This window comes from Xenia sp. Carnegie-2017, unplaced genomic scaffold, assembly GCF_021976095.1.
Source record: "Xenia sp. Carnegie-2017 unplaced genomic scaffold, XeniaSp_v1 HiC_scaffold_4, whole genome shotgun sequence".
Classification (NCBI taxonomy): Eukaryota; Metazoa; Cnidaria; class Anthozoa; order Malacalcyonacea; family Xeniidae; genus Xenia; species Xenia sp. Carnegie-2017.
Genome location: NW_025813504.1, coordinates 3,973,107 through 3,987,898, shown reverse-complemented (window position 1 = coordinate 3,987,898; position 14,792 = coordinate 3,973,107). Strand labels below are relative to the sequence as shown.

General features: G+C 33.3%; 1 protein-coding gene and 1 non-coding gene across 2 annotated transcripts; one reads left to right on the top strand and one right to left on the bottom strand.

Annotated features, from left to right (window-relative positions):
- Positions 1 to 4,500: 4,500 nt before the first annotated feature.
- Positions 4,501 to 12,586, bottom strand: LOC124455676. Its single transcript, XM_047006315.1, has 3 exons — positions 12,442 to 12,586; positions 11,551 to 12,028; positions 4,501 to 5,753 (listed from the first exon to the last, which is right to left on the bottom strand). Exons 2-3 carry the CDS (start codon positions 12,018 to 12,020, stop codon positions 5,144 to 5,146), a joined length of 1,080 nt encoding a protein of 359 aa, XP_046862271.1. The 5' UTR covers positions 12,021 to 12,028; positions 12,442 to 12,586; the 3' UTR covers positions 4,501 to 5,143.
- A 98-nt stretch (positions 12,587 to 12,684) lies between these two features.
- On the top strand, positions 12,685 to 12,803 carry LOC124455935. Its single transcript, XR_006952058.1, has one exon. It is a non-coding gene; the product is annotated as a 5S ribosomal RNA (ribosomal RNA).
- Positions 12,804 to 14,792: the final 1,989 nt, after the last annotated feature.

Here is a 14,792-nt window from a genome sequence, read left to right as displayed (position 1 = left end):
ACTGCAGTTGCTTAAAATATGGTCTTCCGTGCACTGGTTTGTGTGGTTGCACAGGCTGTCATAATTGTCAGCTATAAGAACATGATCTTCTGGAAACTGATGACCCGTTTTCTAATTTCACTTTTTCTGAAGGCGATCAAGAAACTAGCTAGGACTTTTTTCATGACGATTGGTAGTTTTTATCGTGAAATGTGATTTTTGATCGAAGTTTATAAAAAGGGAGTACTAAAGAGTTCTTTGCCTGGAAACATTTTACTGTTGAAAAAAGATTCAAGTTCATTGGTTAAGTCGGAATTTATGTTAAGGAAGCACTTTCTCCTATGTTTACAACCACTGCATGTTAAACAATGTAGGTGAAATGTTAAAAGTTCAAGTTTTGTTTTATTGACAAGAAGCAAACAGATAAACACTCGTGCTAAGCAAAAAAAAAATGCGTAATAAAAACCTGGAACTAGTACATATAAATGTTTTAACATGAAGCTTCCCGAAAACAAAATGGCGGATTTAGATTTCTACAGAGTGAAAATTCAGGATTTTCGATTGCAAAATACAAAAAAACTGCGGGTTTGTGCCAGTGAGAATAAGTGGATTCGGATTCAGCATATAAAAATCTACAGAAACATGTGAGAAGAATTTAGTGCCCGAGTGAGGGCAACAAAATACTGCTTTTTTGATGTACAGAATACGGACTATTGTGTCCTATTTAATAATAACAGTAATTATATATCTTGTGACATTTTGGTCATAATTAGCTAGGATATTTGGTAGTGTTGTTAAATTTTGTATTTTGATCAAAAGTTTGCAGTACCATTAAACATTTACATCCTAAGGCAACAATGACAATGTATCTAAGCGCATTTTACATGTCAAACATGCAAAACTGTTCAATTAATGCAATAAAGTACTTGCATGTTACGAAGCATCCGTTATTGCTCAAAAACTAATCATAAGCTATGTATAATCGAAACAGAATTGTTAGGAGCATAATCGTATAAAAATTCTGTTGAGTACCAATCACACAATCTTTATCTCCTCTTGTTAGATTGAATTTTGTTAATTTTGGCTCTACCTACAGCAATAATTAACTTTAAATAAGTTCATTTTCTGAACATAACTTTCTTATGTAAAGTCGACTTTTTTACATGGTTCAATAATTCAACTTAACTGAAAAATGAGAAAATTATTCAAAATTATTCAAACTCTTGGGAATCGTCTTATTTATCTCATTCGTAATACCACACATACGAATAGTTGTCGTAATTCGTCTGAAAAGTGGATGAGTCCTCCTTCGAGATTTTGTTAAAATTCATTTGGGTAGCCATTTTTACCACCTTCCTTTTAAAATTTTCTACACACTGAAGCGAATGAAATTCTTGAAAATAAATGGATCATCCACAAAAAACTTGTAGGCTACAATTCAATTCTTGGCGCAGTGATTACTAAATCTTCAGGTAAATCAACGAGGGCTTGTTTTCCAGAGAATAATTCTTAGGAACCAGAACAATTCGATCAGATGCAGAGTGACTTATAATCAACTACAACAGCTCGTTGTGGTTGTATTATATGAGTGTATAATATCTTCTTCATCAATCTCCAGTAGCAATATTATATCTTCGGGAATATCATTATTATGGAAATACTTTGAATGTAACTAACATTGGTGAATAAAACTGGATCCGCCTGCTTCACAAAAACTAAACTGACTGATCAGGGACGGATCTAGGATTTTTCAAACATCAGTCAAAAAACGTCGGAGGCGCTCCGCACCTGGGGGGGGTCTGAGGCATTCTCCCCTCAGAAATTTTAAATTTCAGAGCCTTGAAAATGCCATTTTCAGCGTTTTAGAGCAATACAAAATGTATTTTGTGGGCATCGTTTTTGCGTAAAAACAACTTGAATGTTTTGCCAAATGTTTAGGCTCATTAGCATGTCTAGGAACGTAAAATTTATTTTACAATAATGCTATGTAAAAACAGATATAGTCCTTAAAAATTTCTACCAAGTTGTTAGGCATAGACCCCCCTAGAGACACTCATTCAAACCTCTATGTAATGAGTTAAGTTAGAAATTTGGTACTACAAGTGACAGTTCATAGATATAGAAAAGCTCAGACTTCAAACCATGCAAGTTTATTGTAACCCTTTACCCATCTCCACAACAGTTCCAGCAAATTCCCCTTTTGAAAAGAAACTCAAAATTTTTTTCTGCCAAAGATTAAGCAAAAATTATCAGAGTGAAAATTTGCAGTTAAGGACAGCTTAATGACATAAATGTTTATTAGGCATTTCACTTGACTATTATCTTCTGCAAGGTGTGCTATATAGCAATCACTAGTAGCATTGTATTATCAAATACAAACAGAATGTAACCAACATGTGTTTAGTTATATAACACATGTTGTTATGGAAAACAATTACATGGATGTTAAAATTAGTTCATGTGTCATGCTTACTGGTTATGATAAATATCTTTTCATATGATCAAAGCTCGTTTAAATGTAACTCTGAAATAATTTAGTTTAGAAATTATAATGATCATCAGAAAAATTACCTAGTGATCATGAAAAATACTTTGATGTTTTGCCAAATTTCAAAGTTTATCTGCTTATATAGGAAGACATTTTTACTTTATAGAAAATGCTTTTCATACATCAATAGCCCTTTGGAATTTATGGAAAACAATCTGGTATGAGCTGTAGATCAACACACCTTTACATATCTACATGAGGTGTTCAGTTAGAAAAGGGGACAATATGTGACATGGGACAACATTTCATGTATGTGAAATACTCAGGTTTAATATCATTCCAGTCAACTTGTCAAAATAAAAAGCTTCATGGATCAGAAAAGACTCAAAATCACAGGTTATAGTAAACAGCTTCTCATGTAATCAATGTTAGTTTTCTCAAATCTAAAACAATATGTAGTATAACTGTCCAATGATTGAATGATCAATAATCATAAACTGAAAAGCTCCAAACATTTGTTTATGATAAAATGTAGAATTTCACTGTCATATAACGGCCACGATTCCCCAATTAGTAAAGAAATCATAGCTAAAAGTCCGTCGGCAACAACAATTTTAGAAGCATCAATCTGCTTACCATACGCCATATTGACATAAATCGCATCGCACACTCGCATAAATTGACTTTGAGATTCATGCATACACTTCACTTGTCCTTTACTTACGATTTTGGATGTAAATTTCTGCTAATAAAACTCAAAACAATGTTGGCTTTCTTTTGAACATCAATGACTGAAATGTTGCTCGCGAGATCGTCTTTGCCAAGCATTTACAATTTATCCGTAAATTTTTCACCCTCTTGAAAAAATTCACAGTTTCGACGGCAGCATTCATGTCAACACATGAATTTGTAAAAGATTTCCATAAATTTCATATGATTGTAGTTTAGTTTCTATCATGCTTTAGAAAATTACTATGAAACGATCAAACATTCAATTCAGACAGTGAGCTTGACTATATGTTCAGTGGGCTATCAGTCGAAATCCGTCACACCAATCACAATAAAACAAAATTTAAATGAACCAATTGTAAGATAGCAATTGGACTCCCTTATACGTCCGGCCACCCTATTATCAGTCGAGACCATTCCAGACTGTCCACTGATCTGGCCATTGACCAATAAAATAAGCGTTTTGGCGTTCATAGACTCCTTTATCCGTCGAACCAGTCAAGCCACCCGCTTATCAGTCGGTTATTCCAGGTCAATTAAAATTCAACTGATCTGGTTACCAACGAGATATTCATTGGATTAGTCATTAGTTTTCAATAATAAATAAAGCTGGATTTTATCACGAAGTAAATGCGATAATAAATTAAGAATAATTAATGAAGTTTTATTGAATAGGTAATTTATTAATATGAATAGGTAATTTTTGAATTTCAAACATCAGTCACGCGACGGATTTGACATACTCTAGATCCACCTGTGACTGATGGCGAGAACTGGTTTGCTATAGTGGAAGAAATGGTCTATGCAACTTTGTATAAGCCTTGCTGTGTTTGATATTAATGCGATGTTTCAATTTTTTACAAACCAAGCTAACGGCACTGTTGTATTCCTTTTCATACTACATTGTTTGGCTCTGAAAAAAGTTTTTTGAAAATTGTTTTAAAAAGAGCAATTATCACGGTGAATGGTCGACAGTTTTATTAAGAATGGATCAACGGAATGGATATACAGTTTTAATACAATGCAGTTCTTTGAAAGCCTCCCAAGTCTTCTGCTTTTTATCTTGTCCCATATTTTCTAATGCCATGCATTAAACACAAAATTGGGTTGAAAAGAAACTCCAGTAAAAATACCATAATTAGATCGGCTTTTCAATTGCTTAATTTTTACAACAGGGAATAACTTACCTTCATTTGGTTACATAATGGAAATTTTTGCCGTCTTTCCCACGACAAAAGCGAACGAATGAAAATTCGCTCATCATGATACTCAATTTTGACGTTTGCGACGTTGTGTTATCCATATGATGTTTTGGTTAATTTTATTTTATCAAAACTATAACTAAAAATCTTTACACAAATTATACATGAAACATACATTAAGCATATTAGATATTGTTGGAAAGATTGACAATAGTAGCGTAGCAAGCCCTCGGCTTTGCTCTTGATATAGGAATTTTTCTATATTCACTCACTCTAGAAACAATCTAAAGACGTCTAAAGAAATGAATAATAATGATTTGAAATCTGTATAACAAGGCTAAAACCGGTGAGCTGGCTTCGCTAGTTCTAGATATGATATTGTGAATACTTCAGGTCTTCTATGTAATTTCTATGCACATATAGGAACATTTTTCTATAGCCAAATTCATAATTGGCTTGAGGTAAAGACTAAAGATTACATGTCTATATGCTTTACAAAAAACAAAACACCTACAACGCAGCAATACAGAAATTATGACGTCATACAAAGTAACGTTTGTATCTGGTTAACTTTCATAACGTAAATTTCATATGTAGAGTTGAATTTCTAATTGTTAACGTAGCTAACCATTGATACATTTATTCGAAATCGGTAATTAACATAAATATTGCTTTGAATGGGGTATTTTTAGAACGAAGGAGTTAGCATTTACCATGGCCAACACCCTATTTAAAATTAAAGTTATTAGTCGTCATAACTATCCCATTCGTACTGCCATACATACGTCTCCACCCAAGCATCAGCAGGATGTCCGAACATCTGTCGCAATTCGTCTGAAAAGTGGATGGGGCGTCCTTCTTTTTTCAGATTTGATGGAAATTCATTTGGGCAGCCGTTTTCACCACCTTCCTCTTCAAAATTTCTCCACACTAAGCGAATTGAATTCTTGAAAATAACTGGATCATCCACGAAAAATTTGTACGCAACAATCCTTTTCAAAGGCTCATCCGGGCCGTGCATGTACGTAAGACCTGAATGAAAGCCATCATATGTATGCTGATTGAAATAGAAGGCGGACAGAAAGAAGTCTTCGGTGCCAGAGGAAAGAAAAAGCGTCTCATTTGAATTGTCAATATTTGCACGAACACATCCCTCAAGAAACAGGAGAGTTTGACTGGCCATGTGGACGGTAACGAGAAACAACATTCCGGACGTGTTTTTAGCATCTAACATCGTAACAAAATCCAGTGGAGCAACAGTGGTTTCTTGTTTGTACAGTCGAAGTCTGGTATTTTTTGGCAGCTCAAACGACCCGACAGTGAGAGGGACTCCAGTAATGCCCCTGATAATGTACCTGTTTCACATATAATTAAAAAAAACCCCACATTAATTCGAATATCAATTTGATTGTCTTTAATGTATTCAAAATTTCATTCTACAAGGTGTAAAAATACTTTTTCGTTAAATCAATTTTTCATTATAAGTACGAAAACAGTACTTCACAAGACGGAGTCGTCTATAACTGAAGTATTTCAACGTAGGTCACAAATATTTATGAAAATAATAAGATTCACTTCAGCAGAAGCGGATCAGGGATTAGGGAAAATAAATTATAGCAGCTGAATTTAAATCTAAATACTTATGTAAGAATGCCATTCGTAGTCAATTTCCAAAGAATAAAAAATTCCTTTACGATTTAGCAACCTGAAACAGCTACTAAGAATTTCACTGAAATAACGTTCATCTAAACACACTAAAATCTTTTCAAAAAACCTCTGATATAGGTAACTTATGAAATTTAATAGACAATTGATGTTTCAAATACCTAGGATAAGTATGAACTAAGATGGCGGAAGGTTGTTCTTTATTGTCTCGCGATCAATGTAATCTTACTTGTGATATAGACAGAATTTATAGTTTTAAAGCTTCTAAATGTATTGCTTATGATGGAAAACGATTAAAATGGCAAAATTGTTTTAAAACACTGGAAGATTTTTTCGAAAATAGCCTTAATCAACGAGGCAGATGGTCATCACCGGAAGGTAGTTCAAAAAAGTTTGTCGGTTCAAGTAATGATCTGGTTTGTACTTGGTACTGTGGTAGACAGAATACATTGATGTTTCAAGGAGAAAGCGGTAATCAACTAAGATATTGTCTAATTCAAATGTGTGTATCTGCAACTTTGGAAGAATTTAAAGCAAATACAAAGGTATATTGTACATGTTTACATCGTATTCCTTCCCAAGCCTCAGTTGGAATGACACCTCAATCGCCGAAAGTTAACATTAATGAGTGTGTCGAAGATATTAAACTTGATATCGAAATTCTTCAAAGCCGAGTCGATGCACTTCAAACCTTAGAACATACCAAATCTTTTCCCCTCGTAGCAAAGGTTCAAATTCTCATAGACGACATAAGAGCATTGCAAACAGAGTTACAAGTACAAAAGAATAAAAATATCAAACTTGAGTTGGAAATTAAAGAGCTTAGAACGGACGTATTAATGTTAAAAAAGGGATTTGAAAACAAAAAGACTGACCGAGCTATTGAAACTAGAAACAATAGACATGAATTTAAAATTTGCAATAATTTTGTTCCATCACAATCGCTTAACTCTCTTGATGATTAACTAGAAATATATCGTGCCAAACACAAAAATAATTGCACCAAGGCGAAAAACTGTCCGGTTACCCTACAAAATTATACTACAATTAATAACAAACAAAATTTCAATGACACGTTTTCAATGCAAATGACTAAATATTGTGAAAAAACAACATGTTAAGTATTCTGCAAATCATGCTGGCATGGAACAACTCCAGATAAACAACTCTGTTACTATCCATCAGGAACAGAAGCCATCAAACCCAGTTGATACAACTCATGATGTCCTTTCTCTATCAAGAACAAAATTTAACGTCTCTAACAGCAATTAACACCGAGCAACTCCCGAGTCCTACTACTGTTTTCCAAAACAATTTTTATCATAAAAGTACCCGTTTTCTGTATTACCATTATCCCCGACAACATTCACATCACCAAGATTTTCGCAAACAAGCTTTTTTTGAAGTACGATTATCAGACATCTTGCAAAAGGAAGAACAAAGCAAAAGAATGGTTAACATACCTACACTTTGTTCATCAAACAATGAACAAAAAATAACTACTATTGAACAGCATGTTGGCAGTTGTTCTCAGTATAGGACTGGTTTCGGGGCTAAGCTGGGGAGGAAAATGGATCGTATGCATCGCGGTTTAATCGCATCAGATTACACAACCAATGATAACATATTCTCGATTGACGTACTTATAACCCAGATAAAACCAATCAAACATATTAAAATAAATAATGGATACAGTATGAATTATGGCAAATTCAACTGTATAGAAATCAAAACTAATAGTAATGATCCAGTCAAACCCTTTCTACCAACAATCATGCTCACAAATGCATGTCATATAACTAATAAAATTTATGAACTACATGGAGTCGTCATGAATAATGGTCTTGAAGTTGTACTGATTACAGAATCCTGGCTTTCCCCAAATATACCAGACACAGCAATATCGATTAATGATGAATACAAAATATTTCGCAAAGACAGACCCAACCTTGGCGGAGGAGTTCTTACTTATGTACATCAAAGTATACCTGTTAGTCGTAAGTTATTTGATGAAGACAATGATAAAGAGGTGCTATGGTTAGTACTTAAACCAACAAGAACGCCTCGCCCATTTAGTGCAATTATTATTGTCATTACTTATTATTCACCTGGACAAAGTGCCGAAAAAGAACATGATATGATTGAATATATAATCAAAAATTTAGATCAGTTACTATGTGAACGTCCATGCTCTGCAATTATAGTTGCTGGAGACTTCAATAAATTAAACTTGAATAATCTATGTAATTGTTTCAATTTAAAAATCTATCCTATACCCAACCAGAGGAAAAAACGTTTTGGATCAAGTCTTGACGAATATGCGAGATATGTACAAACCAACACAGCATCTACCACCATTGGTACGTTCTGATCACAAATGCCTTCTATTAGTGCCAAAACAGAAAGAAAATACACCGACGATTCCCAGAAGGGCAAAACTCTTAACACCTGGAAAAGTAAATGTCTTATGCAGAAAACTTATTCTTGAAGATTGGTCGGAGGTCTTTAATGTAGAAGATGTAGATGAAAAAGTAAATGCCTTTACCTCGACGATGCTTAGTATTATGAAACTATTCCTGAAAAAACAGTACGAATGCATACTTCAGATAAGCCTTGGATGACAAGCTTTATAAAATCAAAGATCAAAGTCAGAAAACGTGCTTTCTCATGTAATAAGCAAGCTCGCTATGAAAAAACTATGTTCTGATGCCTCAAAACATAAAAACAACGCCAAAATTTCATATTACAAACGAAAAGCAAGACTTTCGTACGACTAACCCTAAAAAATGGTATAAATCAATCTTCTTAATGTTGGGAATTGATAACGGGAATAATGTAAAAAGAAATGTCTATGATGAAAATGTACTGGAACTAGCTGAAAAATTACAACAAGTCTTTACAAAACCTTGGTTAAACCAATTACCCAACTACGAAATTGAAGATAACTTGATCAACCAAACGCTTAAGGATATGAAACCTCCTTTACCATCTATTGGACAGGTCAAGAGCTGTCTACAGCACCTAAATCCTAGAAAAGCAACAGGAGATGACAAAATTCCGGCATGGATACTTAAACGTTTTTTGCGAAGATCTTGCACCAGTCGCACACAATATAGTAACCACAAGTATAAAACAATGCAAGTACCCCAGCCATTATAAACATGCACTAATAACTCCAGTTGCTAAAGTGAATAATCCAAGCAATGTTGAAAATGACTTCAGACCTATATCTGTCCTTCCTCAAAGGGCTAAAATAATAGACAAACTTCAAATCCATTTGAATAAATCAGATTTTAAAATAAAGGGCAACCAACATGTCTTTACTCATGGCCGATCTAATGTATCTGCTCTAATATCTATGACACAAATTTGGTATAATGCAACATATAATTCTCAATTAGGAAGAATAGGAATTCACGTATTATTTATAGATTTTTGAAAGGCGTTTGACATGGTGAATCACAACATATTACTACAAAAATTAGCATCTATGGAAATTAATAAATCTTTCTGGCAATGGATTCGAAGTTTTTTGACAGGAAGAACGCAACAAGTCAACCTACAAGGAGTGAAAGTGCAAGACTATACCTAATATATGCTGCTTAAAACATTTTCTAATGCTTTGACTTTTTACTCTCGACTTCTTTCTGTTTTCCTTAATTTTTAACTTTTTCATAGCTTTTCCTCTCCCCTCTCTTTGTTTTTTCTACACATTTCCTCCACTGAGAGTTATATGTTACATGCATACAGAGAAAAATAGAGCATTTATGACTATAATAAATCAAACATTAGGATTACCACAACTCTAACATTTTCTCCCATTGAATCAAGAGTCTTTTTTAAAATTGATAATACCAAATTTGCATTTCCACCCATTTCGGAGAAATAGGTGGAAATGGAAACTCGGTTAATTGTGCAATTGCGCATGCGCAATTCAATCGATCAATTGTTCATATTCATACTCATGACACAGAATAGATAACGTAACAGAAGGTCCACTCGTGTCGGAACTTTTGATGTTTGCGTCCCCCAGTTTTCTGAAGCAATTTCTAAGCAGACACGCCTTCCAGCAAGAAAATATAGATGTTTTTACAAATATATCGTTTTGCACTACAAAAGCGTGCAACCTTATCTTCTTTGCAAGACGATAACATTTTGTAAAAATTTCGGCACATTTTTCCTTTAACAGTGAATTATTAGTAAAATAGCATTCTCGTGTAATACTATTCCATATTGTATTTGTTAATTACCTTGATGGGAAGTCACGCATGCGTAGTAAAAAATACAACCAAATTTTAGCCGAGTGGGCCTTCTGTCAGATGTCTATTCTATGCCCATGACAAGGACCAACTAGATGAACTTGCACTAATTTCAGATAAACTTGATCACTTACGTAGCAACCGAAGTCGACACAACCAACAATTTGACTAAAGCATTCAACAATTTTATAGCAAAGAAGGATTATCTTCTTTCCTTAACTGTCTTATATAGTTAATACAAAATAACAAAATAGAATATTTTGTCACAAATTTTCGACATTGTACGGGTTGTAAAAGTTTATATAGGGATTATCGCTTGCAATATATCAATACAGCATAATCCAATGCAATGTCTCTTTTCAAAGTCCACTTGGAAATAAATCTGGCGGAATATAGCACTCACATAAATGCGTATATCTCGTAATGGTAATCACCACTCCCAATATGAATGTAAAAATACATGTTCTGTTACATGTTGAGTCAAACAGCATCATTTGTGAACACGTGTGAAATCAGAATTGTTTACACATTCGAAAACAACATTGTCTGACTTCTTCTTGGCTTCCATATCTAATGCAGTTGAAGAATCAACTGTTTTTGAGTAAGATCCTTTACAAAACTGAAATTCAAATGCAACAAAAGTTACAGAAAAGACAGCGATTTCTCAAAATTCTTGTGTTTTTTGCAAAACATCAAAGATTTTTTTAACTAAAACAATTTTAACTGACTACCTAAATAACCTTCCACACGAGTTGATTAATTGTACCTTAAATCACGACGGATATAAATTGCCCACTTCAACTCCCCGGGAAAGTTTGCACAATGTAACACTAATGTATGACTCATTTGAATTTTGACCATTTATCACAATACTGCAGAGTCTCTATGGATGCATTGCACTTACAACAAAATGCAACTAACTGGCAGTATCTGCATACAAACAAGTCAGTCAACTTTAGAATTGAAGACATTAATACATACTCCAAATGGATAGCAATAAAGCTTGTAAATTAAGATAAATTGCAGTACATTGATTTGTGCCCATGGAACAGCTAGCAAAGTTTATATACGTATATGCAATTGAGTTGCTTTTATCTAGGTTCTTCCACCCTTATGTAAACACAAATATGATAATTTGAACATCCCTGATGTAATATGCCAAATTTATTTACAGTATTGAAGTACAGAATATACATTCGCTAATCAAACAAAAGAATAGTGGACTTACCAAACAGTGCCTGTGCTATGATCATTGGTCATTGTTATCTTTATACTTGAATTAAATGGTATTCTAAATGTATTGAAATAGCCACCACCTGAAGCTAATTTTCCAAAGAATCTATTGGATCTTGGCTTGTTATTGGTCGCCCCAGGAAGAACTGCATGTGCCATAAGTAGCATGTAATCTATCGATGGTTCTTCTTCGCCATCAATATAAATGCGAATTCTTGTATTCTGGTTAAACTCTTGGTTTGAGTTGGTGCCAGTATACCATTGTTCAGTCAATGATCCAGAACAGCTAAAGTTCTTTTCAAACAATGTTGTTTCAATGCTGACGTTTTTGTACTGGAATCCTTTCACAACAGAACCAAATGACTGTGTATCACTGTTAATTTTAACCGTTACACAACCAACTTTTCCAAGTAAGCCAAGTGCTGCTACAATGACAAACAGAGAACATGTAGTACTAGTGGGCATGATTTCACCTAAATAAAAAAAAAACATTTACAGTACGGTCATCAAAATACTAACTTGGGATTTGTAGTACACAGTTTAAAACAAGAACAACTCAGACTTTGCTAAAATTGATCAGTTGATTTAAAAAACAAGCACAAAAGTGACAAAACAATAACAAAAGTAGCTCCTTTATAAATAAATGCTACAAATTGAGACATTACAGAAGCCTCCAACGAGTACTTTGAAGCAACAGAATGTGCATGTTATATGGTTAATCATGATAGTTAAACTGATAAAAACACATAATGACATAACTGATGTTATAAATTAAAGTATCAAGTTTAAAGAATTCATGTTGATTTTTACGATTTTGTTTGACCGATAGTCATCTCAGTCACAAATAGTAAACATTGCTTAAAAAAATACCGTTGACATTACATACCACTGTAATACAAAAATCACTTCAGCTTAAAATGATATAAATAATGAATTGCATCGTTCATATGAATCATAACTCTAACTTGAGTACTCATGTGACCATTGTAATCAGTGTTGTGGCACTTCTTAGTTCTTTGCCCAACCACAGAATAGATACATTTCTTATTCTGTGGCCCAACTTTCAAACTTTTAATCCCATAAATGTATTTAAAGAAAGGTTTATTAAGATTAAAAATTAACTGCATATGTCTACGCCCATACCACAAGGAAAGCACTGGTTCTCGTCTGATCACCGCAGTTAAGCCTTGTCGGGCGAAGTTAGTACTTGGATGGGTGACCGCCTGGGAATACTTTGTGCTGTAGACTTTTTATTATCGTTTTTATTTTCGACACGTGACAAACTGTTCAATAGGTCACTAAATAATTACTTTTTCTTCATTATTTACAAATTATAAGGCGCTGAAGCGAGAAAAAATGCTGTATTGCATAAATTTTTGCCCAGTGCAAATATTCATGCTAAGTGCAAACATATTCATAAATACTCAAGGGAAGATCCAGATTACGTCTAGTACGTCGCATCACATGCTGAAAAATCCAGAAATTTAATAATTCTTTTTCAATGATCGTTACAAATTACAGTTTGTTAAGTCAAAATAGTTTAAAGAATTTCTCACAAAATCAACGTAATTGCGAAAAGTTTTAAAACTTTAAAATGAAATTAGATGAAGTAGTCAAACTCTAGTAATGTCATACGATTAGCTAACTCAAAACTCTTACACAGAGCAACTTCGTCGTTGCTTGCAAGTTTTGACTAGGGTTAGGGTTAAGGTTGGGATAAGGGTTACTCTAACGTACGGCTAACAACTTTGGCTTACCACAGTTGACCATACTTAACCACAACTTTGGCTAATCATTGTAGTTAGCGTTACTGCTTTGCTACACTTTGCTACCGTCAAAAAGTTTCTGTCTGTCTGTTGTAATCTTTGGTGCTAGCTGGATAAACTAGCGATGACGAAATATACCGTTTTGTCTGTTTGTCGTTTGTTGGAGAATTATTGTAAGTTGTTTAATTTACTTTCAATTTTTTATTTTATTCGACTTTCCTCGCAATGAAAATGAAGAAAGTCACGTGTATAGCATAGATTTAAAATAATTATACTTTTTCTTTGTGTGAGCTGCGATGCGTCTGTCCTTTTACAAAGATCAACCAGAACTACAGAAGTTATTTGTAATTAGCACAGAGTCTTGGGTGGCATAATCATAAGAATATGTTGTAATTTTTAGAAATATTAACTAAAGACATTAATTTTTGAATTGATTTGTATATTTGTCTTTAATTTGGTTTTGAATATTGCACGAAATACAAGTGTGATTTATTTGTGTGGATTGCCAATTTACAATTTTACATCAAGTGAATTATGATATATTTCAATCTATAAGCAGTAAATACGATAGACTTGCGATCACTGAAGTACTATAATTCAAGTTTCATATATCTAATCTTCTCCATCAAATTTTTTATTTGTTTTCTTTGAAAAAACTTTTAAACGCCGCGAGAAATCTAAATAAATAAAATATTGCTTGGACATATAACTAAACAATATTTTCAAATGTTGAACAGGTTTGACATAAATATATAGTTTTATTGGAATCATGCTCGTTTAGTCTCATTCATTTAGTGTTTATTTACTTCACAGGCAACCCACATGTACGCATGCGTACCTATTATTACCAAAATTCAGTGCAGTGTGGAAATCCTGCAAACCAAAATCGCTTCATGCGTTTTTTAATTCGAATTACTTTTAAAAAATGATATTATAAAGGGATTATCGCTGTCATGATCTAATATATCATGCCGGATTTATCAACTAGAAAATATATCTATAATATGAAGTAGAAAACTTTGTTTACATTTTTGTATTCTTTTAAGTATAATCAAATGAAATTTTGATAAGTTGTGGTTTATATTTCACGTTGAAATTGTTCGATAATCAATGTTTTATCAACTTATTTGGAATGTCATGCAACTATTTAGGGGTAGCGGTGCTCATACAGTTGTGAAGTAACTTGGCTTACAAAGTGTGTAAAAGTTATGTTGGTTATTTGAAACTATCAAATAAGAAATCCCGTCGTGAAATTTGGTTATTTGAAATTACCCAGTTGTATGATGTTTATTATTTGATATAATCCAATGAAAACATGTTGGCAAAATTTTGTTATTTGATAAAGTCATTACTATTATAAATATACTTTCATAAACTGACGAGATTTTTTGTTGTATAATATTATAAAACAAACAATACGAAATATTCTTGTTTGCGTCAGATAAAGTGATAAACAGACGTTTTGACGCCT

Excerpts from the sequence above, each read along its gene's own strand:
- LOC124455676 (XM_047006315.1), bottom strand. The coding sequence starts at position 12,020 with ATGCCCACTAGTACTACATGTTCTCTGTTTGTCATTGTAGCAGCACTT. Across the intron at positions 5,754-11,550 it reads CATAGCACAGGCACTGTTTG|GTACATTATCAGGGGCATTA; the intron begins GTAAGTCCACTA and ends TATGTGAAACAG.